This window comes from Bidens hawaiensis, unplaced genomic scaffold (assembly GCF_021521415.1).
Source record: "Bidens hawaiensis isolate Kalapana, Puna unplaced genomic scaffold, B.hawaiensis_p1.1 tig00007258_1, whole genome shotgun sequence".
NCBI classification, from domain to species: domain Eukaryota; kingdom Viridiplantae; phylum Streptophyta; class Magnoliopsida; order Asterales; family Asteraceae; genus Bidens; species Bidens hawaiensis.
Window position 1 is genome coordinate 33,223 of NW_027491502.1, and position 16,463 is coordinate 49,685.

At 33.4% G+C, this 16,463-nt stretch overlaps 2 protein-coding genes across 2 annotated transcripts; both read right to left on the reverse strand.

Annotated features, from left to right (window-relative positions):
* Positions 1 to 121: 121 nt before the first annotated feature.
* Positions 122 to 8,158, reverse strand: LOC143634869 (histone-lysine N-methyltransferase ATX5-like). Its single transcript, XM_077102839.1, has 23 exons — positions 6,825 to 8,158; positions 6,678 to 6,733; positions 6,373 to 6,583; positions 6,170 to 6,295; positions 6,007 to 6,075; positions 5,846 to 5,914; positions 5,674 to 5,765; positions 5,485 to 5,577; positions 5,237 to 5,372; positions 5,047 to 5,152; positions 4,657 to 4,756; positions 4,440 to 4,564; positions 4,213 to 4,358; positions 3,014 to 3,118; positions 2,824 to 2,888; positions 2,509 to 2,722; positions 2,331 to 2,417; positions 2,167 to 2,223; positions 1,765 to 1,854; positions 1,554 to 1,640; positions 1,392 to 1,466; positions 613 to 713; positions 122 to 521 (listed from the first exon to the last, which is right to left on the reverse strand). The coding sequence occupies exons 1-23, from the start codon at positions 7,866 to 7,868 to the stop codon at positions 431 to 433; spliced, it is 3,345 nt and encodes a 1,114-aa protein (XP_076958954.1). The 5' UTR covers positions 7,869 to 8,158; the 3' UTR covers positions 122 to 430.
* Positions 8,159 to 12,841: 4,683 nt separating this feature from the next.
* On the reverse strand, positions 12,842 to 15,329 carry LOC143634861 (protein BOBBER 1-like). The gene is made up of 6 exons (XM_077102832.1): positions 14,848 to 15,329; positions 13,789 to 13,961; positions 13,661 to 13,709; positions 13,379 to 13,545; positions 13,205 to 13,288; positions 12,842 to 13,102 (listed from the first exon to the last, which is right to left on the reverse strand). Exons 1-6 carry the CDS (start codon positions 15,254 to 15,256, stop codon positions 13,064 to 13,066), a joined length of 921 nt encoding a protein of 306 aa, XP_076958947.1. The 5' UTR covers positions 15,257 to 15,329; the 3' UTR covers positions 12,842 to 13,063.
* Between the last annotated feature and the right edge of the window lie 1,134 nt (positions 15,330 to 16,463).

Consider the following 16,463-nt stretch of genomic DNA (forward strand, 5'->3'; position numbering starts at 1 on the left):
ACTTGCCATTTGGACTGTCATAACTTGTAAAGTTAACTAATTTTGACTCATTGTATGATTTAAACAGCCCATTTAGTAAAATATATAAGTTCACACATATACCTGGAATACAGTTCATTTCAAATTTCAATCTTATCTAGTTTTTTAATATTTGCAGCTTTAAACTGGATTTTAATGATATAAACTTAGCAAATTGGCTTCCCTTTAAAATTCCATAAAAATAAAAACAGACCACCATAACTATCAATGACCTACTACTATCTCTCCAGACTTCCTACAAAGCCTGCTACCTTCTGGTCTTTTTCTACATCTAAAATATATATTATTACCAAAAAAAAAAAAGTTTTTAAAAAATTAAAAGTTAGTTGAAGAGCTCCTCTTCCTTTGTGGGAGACCATTTCTGTACCCTTTTCCCGCTACCGCTACCTCTCTAATTCATAAACTTCCTGCAATTCGGCGCCTTACATAAACACGGGACTTTGCAGTCATCACTCTCATCCAGATCAAACAAGTAATCGTAACTGAAACCGCCAAAAAAAAACATAAAAAATAAATTAATTAATACGCATGAGGGTTGGTTATAAACGTATAATTTGGTTCTTGGTTACTCACGTTAACTCGTCACCGGTGGTCACGTTGGTTCTTGCGATAAGTACTATTCGGCTTTCATCACCGCCCACACTCATAATCCTTGCATAGCAGTTTGGCATACACTAGATACAAAATAAATTATGTTAGAAAATGGTGGAGGTGGCAGTGGGAGTGTAAATGAGCCGAGCCGCTCGTGAACTACTCAAGATCAGCTTGCTAACAACATGAATCGAACAGAGCTTATAATGAAACTCCTTCAGCGAACAAGCTCAAGCCCGAGCTTTAAGTATCGAGCTTAAGCAGAGTCGCGGGCTTAAACAAGATTTTATTTATATCATCTTTACTTAATGTATAGTTAGATAATAATTATATATAGATTATAATAAAAACAACTAAAAAATATATACCATGTTATATGTAAATGTAATAATTATAAATTTATGTACACATACTTAGAAAAATATACAAATGAAATAATTAAATAATCAATAAATAATAAACTAGCCAGGCTCGAGCTCAAAATTTACTCACGGGCCAATATCGGGGTTTAGAAAAGAGCTCTAAACGAGCCAAACTCTATTAAAGCTAAACAGGCCAATCTCGGGCCTAGGCGTCAAACGGGTCAGGTCAAGTTTTGACATGTTCGAACCATTTATCCATTTCATTTTTTAGCCCATTTTAAAAAATATTATTTTACCCATTTGACCCGTTAGAGAGAAACATAACCCAAACGAATCGAAATTGCCACAACTAGAAAATATATTATATGGCGCAGGCAAAAGGGTATTTAGGGTACATACAGAGTGGTTAATAAGGCGGGCTACATTTCCTTTATCTGTCGCATCTACGACAACTTCTTCACTGATTTTAAACAGCTGCAAAAGAACAAATTTTGACCAAGTCAATTCGGTTTTATTATTCTTTGTTTAAAGTTATAAATTATAAAGATATGAGAAACACACGTAGCAATCTTTCCCTTCTCTTCGATAACGTGCTTCCCTTAAATCAGCAACACTACGCCTCACTTGTTCACCACGGTATTCCAAAACCTAGAATAATATAAGCGTTAATATATTTAATCAAAGTAAATGTCTAAAATACCCTTCGATGATGACAAAACTGAAAAAAGCCCAAAACTTTCATAGATTTCACACAATAACTATTTGCATTTACCATTTCGCCCTCCATGATATTTCGACGTGCAAAAAGACCCCATCCGTGAATTCCCGATTTCCCAAAGCAAACACGATCATTTTCAGTTCTCTGCAGTTGCAATAAAAAAACAAAATCTTATACACTTGTTTAAAATGATATATCTATTATATGCATCTACGTGAAATTTTACTATTAACCATTAAACACAATTATAGTAACGATTTACTTCTAAATGAATAGATTCAGTTTTTGTCTTATTTCTAACGAAGTAACGAGTCAAATGAGTAAAATGATAAAGTTTAGCTAATAAGAAAAAAGTCAAACAGGCCAAAAGTCACCCAAATTTCTGAAGCCTGTACAATATACTAAATTTGCCTTATTTAAAACATGTTTATGTTAAAAAAAAGATTAAAAACTTGCCTGTAAATGACGCAGTCTTTCTCTAAAAGTAGAAAAACTTCGAGGTTCTTGCATCTCCTGTAGAAAAGACAATAAATGTGTGAAAAAGGTTTGCGGAAAAAATTAAGCGAATAAATTAAAAAAATTATTGAAGTAAATGGCAAAGGGTGTTAAATATCAGTTACCCTAAGGCTGTTCAACCGTTGTATTGTGGTTATCGAGTGACGACATGGCCGAGTAACTCGGTGCACAATAAGCCCCTCTCCATTCCTCTACAAACATAAATGCAAAACAAAAAGTCGGTTAAATTTTAGAAATTACAAATATAATACGGATATTAAATTATAATCAGATAATCACTACCTTGTGTGATCTCCGATGTTCCCGACACCTTGCTGAAGAATTTGGCTCAGTTTCTGTAACAGTTTCAGGGACCGGAGCTTCTAGAAGCTGCGATCTTCTAGATGAAATCAATCTTGAACCGTTTTTGTTACTGTTGTTGTTTAGTAGCAGACTCTTAGCAGAAATCACCCCTCCTGGTGTCTGTATTATGAGGACTGTATCTGGATTCGGTGCCCTGAAAATAAAACATAAAAAAATATATAAATCAAAATTTGAATTTTTTTTGTAAAAAAGGTCAAATTTTTTGAGGTTTTTTATGAACAAGTCAACAAGTACCTGTGATAAGCACAATAAGACACCATTCTTGTGATCTGCTTCCCGTTCTTTTCCAGGGAATGTAGCTGCGAAAAAAAAAATTCATTTTTTTTTAAATATTTTTAAGTAAAGAAAGAATCATGTTATTTTTGTTAAAAGAACTGATAACCATATCGAGAAGTGATAAATGTGGTGAAATAAGGAACCTCACCTCCATTCGATAGCCGGCCCTTGCTGCACATGTTGCATGATAATAAGTGGAGCACTTTGAGCACTGTGTGCAAGATCCATGTATTTGTTTACAAACAACACATATCTGAAAGAAGACACAATTTTGAGTCAAATATATAGAATAATAATAGGATGAATTCATCATCATCATCATACTCAGTATATCCCACCAATAGCAATGCTATGGTAGGGTCTGAGGAGGGTAAGATGTAGACAGCCTTACCTCTATCCCATAGGGATAGAGAGGCTGCTTCCGGTGAGACCCCCGGCTCGATAGTAGTTTTGCATCAAGCCTTGGACATAAGGCACATAGCACTCAATCATCGGGACACCGGCTGATTGATGCATGTGCCCTTGTCTTTCGGCTATCAACGCCACCACATGATGCCTGATTAACCATCCGCCACTTTTAACGTTATTTTCACGAGATTAGTAAAATAACGTCAAAATTAGTGCAATTTTACTTTTGCCCACCCGAGGGTTCACACATATATACATTATATGCGCGCACCGCAAGCAGGGAGAGTTAATTACTCGAATAATAGGATGAATTGCTACCATTAAATCATATGCTATATGATAAAAGAAAAAATACAAATATTCAACACGAAAATGGTGCAAGTTTTAGGACATCCAAGAAAATAAACCGTAGCCCAATGGAAAATTGCAATGTTTCTTATTTTGAAATTATTTATTTATCCATTACTGTTGTAACATAATTGGGAAAGTAATTGTTCTTTTTTTGTCTATAGAATGATATTAAAACCAGAGTTAATTACTCGAATGTTCCCTGTGGTATATCATATTGCATGTTCGATCACCACTTTTCCAAAATGACAAGAACGATCCTCAACAGTTTGTTAGTTCTCCCCAGCGTGGATGGCCGTTAAAGTTTTTAGTTAAGTGGGTGTAAAATTACTATTATACCCTCTATTGAAAAAACGAATAACTATTGGGGACTTCCACCTAATTCCATTTATTGTTTTATGTATTCATTTTTTTTAACAGATAAGAGCATTTTAGTCATTTCGCACACACACTTAACCAAAAATACTAACGTCCATCCACTCCAAGAAGCATTCGAGTAATTAACTTTTAAAAAAAAAGTCACAATTTTATTGAAAAGGAGTATTTATACTTTCTTCCTTTCTATAACAATATTAAAAAAAATGATTTTACCTTTACAAATGAGTTTGAGGGGATACTTAATATTCCAAGTGCAGGCTCCATTTTCTCGTCACTTGCAAAACAAACTTCAGGTCTAAACCACGCACACGTAACATGAACCCACAAGGGCGCCACATCGGTAGGCTTCAAAGCACCCCCTAATAAACCCAAACAAATCACATTTTAATACTCAAAATAAAAGTTGCCAACAAATATATATTAATGTGTAAAATTCATGCCTTTTACAGGACAGAGGCAGCACTCTCGCTCAATAACCGGTGTCTCACATGACCGACAAACCCAAGAAGTAAAATCTTGAACATTTCTTGCACCATAGCATTCTTGGTGCACGGCTATTTGACACCTGTCAAGATACATTGAATTATTTTTTTTATGATAATTAGTGGGCCCACGAGGTGAAAATGTTAAATTATTAAATGAATAGGATGACTAGACCTTATGCATATAATGATTTTATTATAGTCCCAATCTTCAATCCAACGACATACAGCACAACGTTCGGTCGTCCACTTGGCATATACTGGCTCGTATCTTTCTATTAAATTAAAAAAAAAACATATCAGAAAATATGCAGTCCCAATTTTTATATATAAATATTGTTTAAAGCATTTAGATGATTTTATGCGTTTGAAATACAGTTTGGGAAAAGCCCTACTCGTATGTTATAAAACTAATTTTTTTTTCATATTTTACTCATTTAACCCGCTAAAGAGATAAAACGTAACTGAATCAACCCGTTTGTAAGTCAACGGGTCAAAGTTTCCATCCTTAAGAAACATAAATGTCTTTTAACTTCAAAGCCACACCACGAAAACCATAACATACCTTGTAGAAAACTAAGCAATTTCTGCTTCCGTGCTTTTAACGAAAGGCGTTTTAGAGAACTCGCAGACACAACAGCACGAGCATGATACTCAGCTACCTGCAGCATCTGCAAAATACCATTTTTGGACAATCTTATCAAAATATGCATAATAATTCATACACTAAGAAATATTCAGTTTCATGTACGAACCCATTGTTCTAGTGGCAGCATCGAGCCCTTCACTTTGACACTTGTTTTCCAATTTTTCATTTTTGACCCTGTATGTCTCTCCCATTCACTAAGTGCCACCTTTTGTGTCCCGCAAGATCCACACTTGCACACAACCCTTAAAAAATTAAAAAAAAAACTTCAGAATCAAAATTTATTTAACTTTTTTAAAATAAAGAATAACAAAATTCATCTTTGGTCGAGAAAAGTATATATTTTTATATGCTTACAAATGCAGGCTCGGATAATATATCCCTTCCACCCCTGCGCAAACAACCGTGACCTTATCGGGCAACACCGTGGGCTCCTGCTTTTTATTATGTCTGAAACATAACACGTGTCATTATTAACACTATCCTATTTAAAGATTTGTTTCATTATTAAAATAATATCGTTATCTGTTAACTTTATGAAACTACCTATTTTTAGGCTGATAAGTTTCTGAATCCGATAACTCAAAATTAAACTTCGCTTTGCAACCAGGGCAGTAGTAATCGCTCGTCCCAAGATTCTACAAATGAATTCGACTTATAAAACCGTAACAAATGTCATAAACACAAAAAAAAATCAAAATTCAAAAGTTAATAGAACCTTGAAACGATGACCGGATATTTTATCACATTCTGCATGAACCCACACTTTACACCCGTCACAACGCACCTGATATAAGCACAACCGTCCAAAATAAGTTAAAGTTAGTTCCTAAATAAATATTACTAAAAATAGAAAGTTTCAGCTAGTAGATTTCTCACCCAACTAACGGTTTCAGCACGATTCCATATTTTTTTGCATATACCACAAACATGTTTTAATTTTGTCGACTGCAATACACAAGCATATCATCATCATCATCATCAAATATATAACTAAAGTCAAGAAAGTCAACGCTATAAAAACCAGACATGTTACACGAACCCTGGCACATGAATTACAGAGAAGACAGTTATTAGAAGCTGTATCATTCATTTTCCGTAACATTCTAAGTGAGATGGTTGACCCGCAGCCTTCACATGACTGTGCGTGTTGCCTTTTAATTATTGCCTGCAAAAGAAAAACACAAATTACTTTAAAAAGCATAAAACTTTCAAACATTTGAGTAACAACTGATCCAAACTTGCCTGTTTTTTAGCATGTTCATGTTCTGCATTTGATCCTCGGGTCTCGTAATTCCCTTTAGAAATAGAATCAAGATAATCCAAATTACCAGCTGCTGCGTTAATTTCAACCATTAACATTTCGGTAAACCCGTGTTCGGCTAGAAACGCTTCCTCTATTGCTGACCGAAGAACACTCGGTTCACTATCGTTTAAGTCGGTTTGACCCTGAAACCTGTAAAGCGGAAACCAACACAATGTCAATATCTGTCAATATCATATTGATTTTGTTTTTTCCAATTTGAAGCATATAAAGAATTACAACAAACCTGTCAACATTTTCCACAAATGAATATATCATCCCACTTTTAATCCACGCATAATCCTGAACAAACAACAAACAAACGTATCCAGTAAAATATCAGCATATTATATATTATAATTATTATTCCAAATAAAAAGTTTAACTAACTTACCCTTTGTGTACCATTTCCAGAATATCCAAAAAACATGACACAATAAGCACCACCAACCCGAAAACCAAGAACCTGTTGTGGAGCATGAACTTCCGGGTCAAGTACAATGGCGGGCCAAGCTGGATAATGCTTCCCGGACTTGGCCCACACGATATCACCCGGTGAAAACTCATCCAGCTCCTTAACTTTCTCACTCGGTTTCAAAACCCCTTCTCTTTTTCCCCGAACCAAAATCGCATTAACATTAACATCGTCATCCGTATCATCATTCGTATCATCTTCTTCTTCTTCTTCAACAAATCTTGAATACTTCCTCGTCTCATAACTCGGGTACCCATACTCATCATCATCCTCATCCTCAAACTCCTCATATTTCGATAAAGATTTCCGATACTTGTACGCAACTTTAACCCCATTCTGCTTCTTGGCCTGCACATGATTCTGAGTCTTGGAAATCCTTAAACTTGATCTCGGAGCAAACTCGGGGTCAAAGCTTGCATCTTGATCAATACCAACAGCAAGTTTCGATTTTTCCTTCTTCCAATTATCAAGTACCGAATCGTTAAACCGAGACGGAAGTACCTGCACACGCCCTCGAGACGTCCTCACTAACGGCGGCCGTGGCGGTGGCCGGACCGAATCAATATTAATAACATTACCATTACTAATATCATTATTAATATTATTATTAATACGATTACTCCTATTCCTATTATTATTATTATTATTATTACTATCTTCTTGTTCAGGTTTTGGCCTGTTCGGGTTCGAGTCAACGATAACCACAGCACCGGTTTCGCTACAAAACCCGGGGATTACACCGGCTGCAAAGTGAAACCCCAATTCACTCAAAGTAATCATCCCAGCAGCAACTTCACCGAGCAGATGCAGAGGATAAAACCCACGGCTATTATTATTATTACTACTATTATTATTATTACTCCTTCGTTTTTTCCGGCGAGTGGACTCGTCATCATCGGACTCAGTAACCCGACACCGCTTCAAACACGGCATTGCCGATTTCAACTTCCGCTTGATTATCATCCCGAAACCCTAATTTCGGAAAACCTAATTGGGAAATTGAGGGCACAAACGGGTTTAAATCGAAATGGGTGTTGGATGAATCGATCGAATGGACGGAAAGTAACAATCTTGGGAAAATTTTTGAAGCAATTTGGTGTTGAATTGATTGAATTTGATGAAATCGAAGATATTGGGGGATCTTGTATTGTTTCTGGAAGAACTGATGATGAAAATTAAAATAATAAGAAGATGAGTTGTTTAAGTTAATGAGATTAGAAACACTCAAAACACACAAACAAATCTTTATAATTATAAAATAGGAAGAAAGATTTATTTACTGTAAATATATGTGTATATATATATATATTATCTTTTTTGAATATATAGATACAATGTGGTGTATGTATAGGTTTAGATAGACTGAAAGAGCCAACGGGTGAGAGAAAGTGAGTTTGTTTGTTTAGCTAACTTGCGCTGGATTGGGTTGAGACTTGAGACTCATTAACAAAGCCCATTTGTAACTCAAAGTTATTGACTTTTTATTGTTGTTGTTAAAGATCAAGATTCAAGAAACATGAAAAGATTTGATTTTTTTTGTGTTGTTTTGTAAAGATTTTTGTAAATTTTGATGGGTTTTTAGTTGGTTCACTTTTTGTTGTTGAAGATCAAGAATGATGAAAAAATTGATTTTTTTATGTGTTTTTTTGTAAAGATTTATATTATAACAGGTGGATTTTGATGGGTTTTCTTAGTTTTTTGTTCTTCAAGAACAAGAATGATGAAAAGATATGATTTTCATTTTTTTTTTTGTAATTTTTGTAAAAGATTTTGTATTGTAACAGGTGGATTTTGATGGGTTTGAAATGGGTTTTTTGAGGTTTTTGTTGTTCAAGAACAAGAATGATGAAAAGATTTGGTTTTTATTATGTGATTTTTGTAAAGATTTGTATAAATAGGTGAGTTTTGATGAACCTTTAATGGGTTTTTGTTAATGTTGGTTAGATTGTTTGTTCACTTTTATTAAATTTTCAAGAATCTTTGTAGCCTTCGTACGTTATCCCGCCAAGCTATGTTACAGAGTTTTATTTTCAATTTAAACCAATAATTCAATTATATTATTAAGTGTTTATTTATTTTATTTAAAAAAACATTTTCAACTCCTAGTTTTTGACTTTTTGTTGTTCAAGAACAAGAAGGATGAAAAGATTTGATTTTCTTTTTTGTGTAATTTTTTATGTAATTGTATGTTTTGTTAAGGTTGGTTTGTTTGTTTGTTCACTTTATTAAATTTTTCAAGATTCTTTTTAACCTTCGTACATCATCCCCCAAGCTTATGTTGTTACACAGAGATTTGTTTTCAGTTTGAAGCAATAATTTACTTTTATAAAGTGTTTTTTAATTAAATAAAAAAAATTATTAAATATTATGTTGGGGAAATTTAGGATTTCACAGGAATTGGAACATTAAAAAAAACGAGGTTATAAAGCACAGTGTTGCCGACATGCCGGAGGTGACTTGTCAAACATCCGATGTTTCCGTTCAGTTTCGCATGAAAATCATGTTTTTTTTGTTACTATGATGTTTTGAAGAACATTTTTATTTCCATTTTGGAGTTTTGATGTGAAAATGGTCATATGATGGTTGCCGGGAGGTGGTAGAAGTGGCTCTGGTTTGGATTAAAATGGAGGATGGGTTTTATGGTTGGTCAACAAGTTGGGTGGGGTGTGTGGAGTTATAAGGTGTACCTTTTTTGAATAGATGGGTCATGGAAAGTTATAATATATATATATATATATAAATAAAGAATAAAGAACCTTTTGATACCAACAGTATGAGAAACCGACGATGGAAATTATGAAACCCCAAACTGATATATATATATATAAGTGATGGATATTAGGTATGAGATTGGGTATCTAATTTGTTTTTAAAAAAATTAGTGGATTTAGGATGGTTATGGCTTTAGATGATCCATGTTCCATTAATGTTAATCGGGTCAGCCCATTCAGGTTTCAAGTTAGACGAGTTTAGAAAAATCACCAGCAACTCGACCTTATTAAGGTTCGATTTTGTCTAGTTGATTGGGTTTAACCCGATGAACCGAATTAAGAATTTCGACTCTATTTCAGGCACCCCTATTTAGGTTGTACTAAAATCAACTTTAAAATGGTAGTTAGATACAGGGCCGGCTCCGAGAAAACGAAATTTTTTTTAGGCCAAATGCGAAAATTTTTTGGACCTTAAGTAAAAAGAACATTTTGTTGGGTTTAAACAATCTAATTTTAAATGGCCTTACTTGATTATGATTTGAGTTGTGTAAAAACCTTTGTATAAAAATAAACATAAAAATGTTTCAAATAACCCTAGAACCCACAACCTCTTTGTTAGATGTTATACATCTTTGTCACTATACCAAGTTAGTGGTTATGTAATTGTGTTGAAACATTTGTTATATATATTTTTTTTCATAAAAATACATATAATTTATAATAAAAAAACTGGGCCTAGCGGGTTGTCGGGCAGTGGTCGTCGACTACCCGGCCACACCCTTAGGCCGGGCCTGGTTAGATATTGTATATTTCAAGTTGGTTTTTAAGTGACTAAAAAATCGATTTTTAATTAGTGGTTGTTCAATTATTTACTTTTAACCGAATAAGACTTTAAGCAGTAATACCAACAAACCCAAGGAGTGTTGAGTAGTACATATCCAACATACATGAAACCAGATATGAGATGCAATTTTATAGTCGTGTATGAGGGTTAAAACGTGTTTTATATCTTAATCCTAATTATATAGGGAAAATATATATTCTGATAATCCCTCTCTGTTCGAGAAAGAGTTGGACGGGTGTACAAACTGGATCTAAAGTTTTAAAACAACTATGGTGGAAGTCCTTTGGTGAAGACGTCATCATATCTGGAGAAACAAAATTAATCTAAAAATAAGAAAAGATTAATTATATAACAAAGCAAACTTCGGTTATATGATCATCTTGGCCTAACCATTTAATTTCCTAGAACCATTGTTTCTTGTTAACATTCTTGAGTACTATCACCTCCATATGATGCAAAGAAGCTTGAAAATTCGGTGAAAATTTGTAGTAAGTTATATTATTGTTTAGATTAAATTCATTTGCTAAGACTTCGTTTAACATTTGGATTATATGACTCGACCAAAGAAGCAATGATCGAAAAGTTATCATAATATTTTGTGTTTTATGAAACACTAGTTTTTATATATCCCGTATTACAAGGTTGTTTTACATTATTCGTTTCTAATATTTATGTTTTTGGATTCTAATTTTATTTATTGTAAATAGGTTAATGATATACATAAGACTTGATGATGAAAGAGTTTCACAATAAATGTCATAGCCCGGTTTAAAAGTTATTTGGATTTTGTAAGACCATGAGCCTCTTATTTTTCTATTATAAAATTGTTTCTTAATTATAAATAATATCTTTTAAAAAAATCAGATACTAATTTTTAGTGTATCTCTTTTCATACCAAATATTTGGTGAAATTAAATTTTATTTTAATGAGATGTTATAAATTATAACCCGTTTAATGAATATCTGGGTTTGGTGTGACCCATACCCTTGAACTCGTTTAAAATGTATGAGAAACTTTCATTTACAAATAAAATAATCTGGTAGCTTGAGAGAATATAAAGATATTTCGTTTATATATATATTTAAGATTTGTACATTGTAGACAAGAGAAAAGATCAAATAAGAAGTTTGATTATCTTAATATTGAAAACCCACTTAATTTAATTTCAAAACCACACTTAATTAAAACCCACTTAAATTTTCACTTATCTCCTACAACAACCACCGCCCACCGCCACCCCCTTGCCGGAAAAGTATTCGGAAAATAAAAAACTATGAAAAACACAATGAAAAATACACAATGTAAAAAACACAATGGAATAAACACTATGAAAATAAAAACATAATTAAATTACACAATGTAAAAAACACAATGCCAAAAACATTATGAAAAAATAAAACACACTTGTATAACATAATTTTGTAAAACACAATTTTGATAAAACACACTTTGTAAAAAACCCACGAAATTTTTTTTATTTTTATATAGCAATATGGTACTCATATAAAAGATAAAAAAACACTCGTTATTATGGTGAAATCGTTTTGAAAAAAAATGTCGTATAAAAAAGTTATGATTGTTTTAAAATGATGGGGGTATTTGACATGTGCCTTGCATGTGGATAGAGAAAGTCAACAAATGTGTTATCCCTGTTACGCCCTTACCCTTGTTTTACACTTGATCATCTCTCTAATTTAATCTCAACCATTCAATGTAAAATGAATGGACAAGATTATTTCCTATCATTCTTAGGAAAACTAATCTTCTTATTATAACTCAACCCTTTAATCACTTATTCATATAATCAAATATTTATCTACATTATTAATGCATTGCATCACAAGTGTTCCATGATCCATCATGACACGGTTTAGCATTAGTTTCTCGTTTTAATCAACTGCAACATCATTTCAATCGCTTGCTAAAAACCAGAATTATTCGCATTCCAGGACGTACACATCCAGTTTAACAAAAAAACCCAGAATTATTCGCGTTCCAGGACCTTTTTGGACAAGAATCTATCCCAAACTACAAAAATTTATGAGCATGGATCAATGCCAAACTACTAGCTGCAGTATCAAATACTATATCGGATAGCTGCATATTCACCTGGTTAGGCCTAAACAATCAGTTCCAAGATCGACCAAACCAGCAAGCCCACATATAACGAACCAATAAACTGTTGGTATCTCAAACCAACCGACTAGCTTTAAGTTCTTGCAATTAGTGATTCAACATTACCTATGGGTTTAATTACACAATCAATTTAAGAATTTGAATAAATAAAACACTTGTACTAGCTAAAAGACAATGGCACAGCAAAAACCACAAGAGCCAGCAGGTTAAGCGACAACTAATATGGAAGAATACGATCATCAAAACGCAAATCAAACATGAATATTGAAAATCTAGGTTTTAAACATTCATCATTTCATAGAAAACTATAACGCAAAAAACAATAGCCAAGTTCCATATGGACAGATTTCATCAGAATAGCTACTATTTCTCAAAACGACAATCCCAAAATCTTCTAAAGCGCTTGCAGAACCCAACAAAAAACATCATACTTTGTCTTCGAAATAGCTGCTCACTGATAAGACCCTTAGTTAATCTTCGCCCTAGAAAAGTCCATCTCCGGATGCTGCACAAATTCAAAGTCAAATTTTAAGTCAGCCCGCCACAAGAAACAAATAAAAGCGGCACCCTCAAATAACTTGTGTATAAATAAGAAAACAAGATTTACCTCAGCCATGAACTTTTTGAGAATGTCTTGTTTCTGCATCTCATCACTTGTGGGCTTTCCCATCTGCTTCTGCCTCTGATCAAACTAAAAACGGCAAAGCATTTAAAACATTAGTGAAAATTAAAGTTTAGTTGAAATTATATTAGATTATCTGTGATAAAGCATCTTCCTTACCATCATCTTCTCGACAGTAGATCGAGTTTCTGGGTCCAGATCAGCTAACTTACTGTTCTCGGGTTCAACTTTCTGAGTGTCAATTTCAGGCTCACCCTTGACCAAAAACTTCCACCATTCCATCTGATCCTGTTTGGTTAAAAGTAGAGCGATAGCCTTTTGATCCTCTGAAAAAATAAAAACGGCCATGTAAGTAAAAAAGCCAAAGAAGAAACTGTATAAAACTATAAAAGGTATAAAAGTATAAAACAAACTAAATGACGATGATATAAAAGAGTATACCTAAGCTCCAGAAACAATCATCAACCTTGACAGGCTTGTACAAGTCACCCTGTAAATCAATTAAAGGCTTAGTATTAAATAAATAAAATCTTGCAATAGAATGGTTAGATGCCAAGTAACACGCTTACTTCAAGTATGGGAGGCTGACCCTTGAGTCCAACTTTAATATGGTTTTTCTTAACATCACACACTATAAACCTTGACTTGGTTCCAGAAGGAACAGGAATGGTAACATTGACTTCTTGCAAAGATTGTACCCAAGAATAGTTCTCCATATCTAGTCCATTCCCTTTGTTGGGAGCTGCAAGTAAATTAAAAGAAAAGATTAGGACTATTTTTGACCTCAAAAAAATGTCCTGCGAAAGTAAATGGATAGATGATACAAGATGAATCATTAAAACCATAATAATCTATATGTGCTTACAACAGCTCATTGCTGTATACTTAAATCAACAAGCAGTTTGAAAACACCTCTAGTATTTGTTATCCTTTCTGAACATTAAGATTTGCAAAGAACCATCACTATGATTATATATTTTATGTTTGTTCACTAGGTAAACAAGAAGTACAGAAAAGTGTGGCCTTTGTTCAAAAATATTTGCATAGCTAGCTAACAAGCCAAAACACCTTACAATAAAATCAAGATGGCACTCAAAAATAACCATAACCCTTCCCTAGCTTCTAAGGTTGGTATTTGGTAAAACAAATCGTCACATAATTAAAGTCTGGTTCCAAATTTTTATGTTCCAAAAAACCTAGTGATCACCTTCACAGGGCTGCCGAACATTACATTCAAATGCCAAACCTCCTACGACATGTCCCAACACAAACACACTAAACATGTCTCCTATATGAAGTAAAATACTAAAAGAACACATTCAACAACTCTAAAGCCTAATCACAAGTCCTCTTTGCAAACACAGAATACATTCAAACTATATTCATTATATGTCTCAAATAAGAAAATCAAGATCAAATCCAAGCAATTATCTTTCATATGTTCTACCAATCAAGCAATTAACTTTCATATACCTACCAATCAAGCAAATATCTTTCATATATTCTACCAATCAAGCAATTATCTACAGAGTATACTTATTAAAAAATAAATACAGCATCAGATCAACAGCAAACAATTACTAACATAATTATAATTATAATTTATAAATATATATATATATATATACCTCTCAAACCCTTCTTATCATCATCGTCCTTTGACTCCTCCATCTTCTGATCCACAACCTCCTTACCATCACTTCCAGACGCCGAAGAACCCGAAGTCTCCTCCTTCACACTCTTACTACTACTATTAATATTATTATTATCACTCTTCACACCAGCACCATCATTAACACCAGCAGGTACAGCTTTCTCTTTCTTCTTCCTCTCATTAGCATCCACTTTCTCCTTCACCGACCGAACCAAACCATTCACCTCCTTAATCACCGACTCCTTCGTGAACAGATCGGTTTCGGACGCCACAAACTCGAACGCCGTTTGAAGAAACCGGAGCGGATCGGCGGTGTCGAGCACGGCGGTGAACGGCTTCGTGACGGATTGAGGTTCTTCTTCGTAATCGGACAGAATCGCCATTGTTAGGGTTAGGGTTTGAGTTTGATGGAATATGAGTTTGGGGTTTTTGTTTTGTTATGTTATGTTATGTTGTTGAGTTATTAAAGAGAGATGTGAAGGGGTTTATATAATAGAAGGCTCCAGAATTACTCGGAAGTGATTTGTTTATTATTCTTTGTTTTTATTAATTTATTTTTTTGTATTTATTATTGTGAAGATATGGTATAATAATACCAAAGATAAATTTACGATTTTCGTGTGCCAAAATATTGAGTTTTGATTAATGTGCATCGGTTTTTGTTGATTACGGTATATTTAAAATTCGTATTTATCAAAATAATAAGTATTATTATTATTATATACTATCAAATTTCATTATTATTGTGTATGTTATTATTATTATTGGTTATTCTTTTACCGCTTTAGATGTTCAAAAACTGAAGAGATAGGTCCGTTACTCATAAAATGTATTAGCAAAATATAACTTGTATGTTGAAAACATTAATTCATTATCCTCGTGTATGTTATTATTATTGGCTATTCTTTTTACGGCTTAGTTGTTCAAAAACTGAAGAGATAGGTCCGTTATTCATAAAATGTACTAGCAAAATGTAACCCGCATGTTGAAAACATTAATTCATTAAATAATTATTGATTTAGTTATTTTTTAAAATTAAGGTATTTTTTTTTTTGAACGATAAAATTAAGGTATTGAATACCATAACTTAGGAAGAAAAAAATAATTATTGATTTATTTTTTTTTATTATGGTATTGGATGCCATAAGATTCATACATAAGAAAGTTGCGGCATAGCTTGTTATCCGCTTACCTGTTTTCCTATTCTAACCGGATCCTTTTGTGAAATTATATAATGAATTAATTATAAAATAAACTTATCTTTTAAGATCTATAAAACAGTACGATTTATTTTTATTTTGTATGAATCTGAATATGTAGGTTTATTTTCTTTATTTTTTTTAATCTCATTATGTAGATTCTAGAATGTACCCACTTTTGGGTCCAGTAGGCTCTAAGCCACGCTCGTCAAGCCTATTAGCTAGTAAGCCCACCATATATTGAGGGTCTTCTCCAACCTCTTCTTTGGGCTTTGATTTTTCCCTCAACTTGAACGGTCTCTATATACATGCATACACATTGTTCACAAAAATATAGTCATACTTGGTACTTCTCGTATACGAGTAGTGTATGAGTGTTCGTGGGGCACCC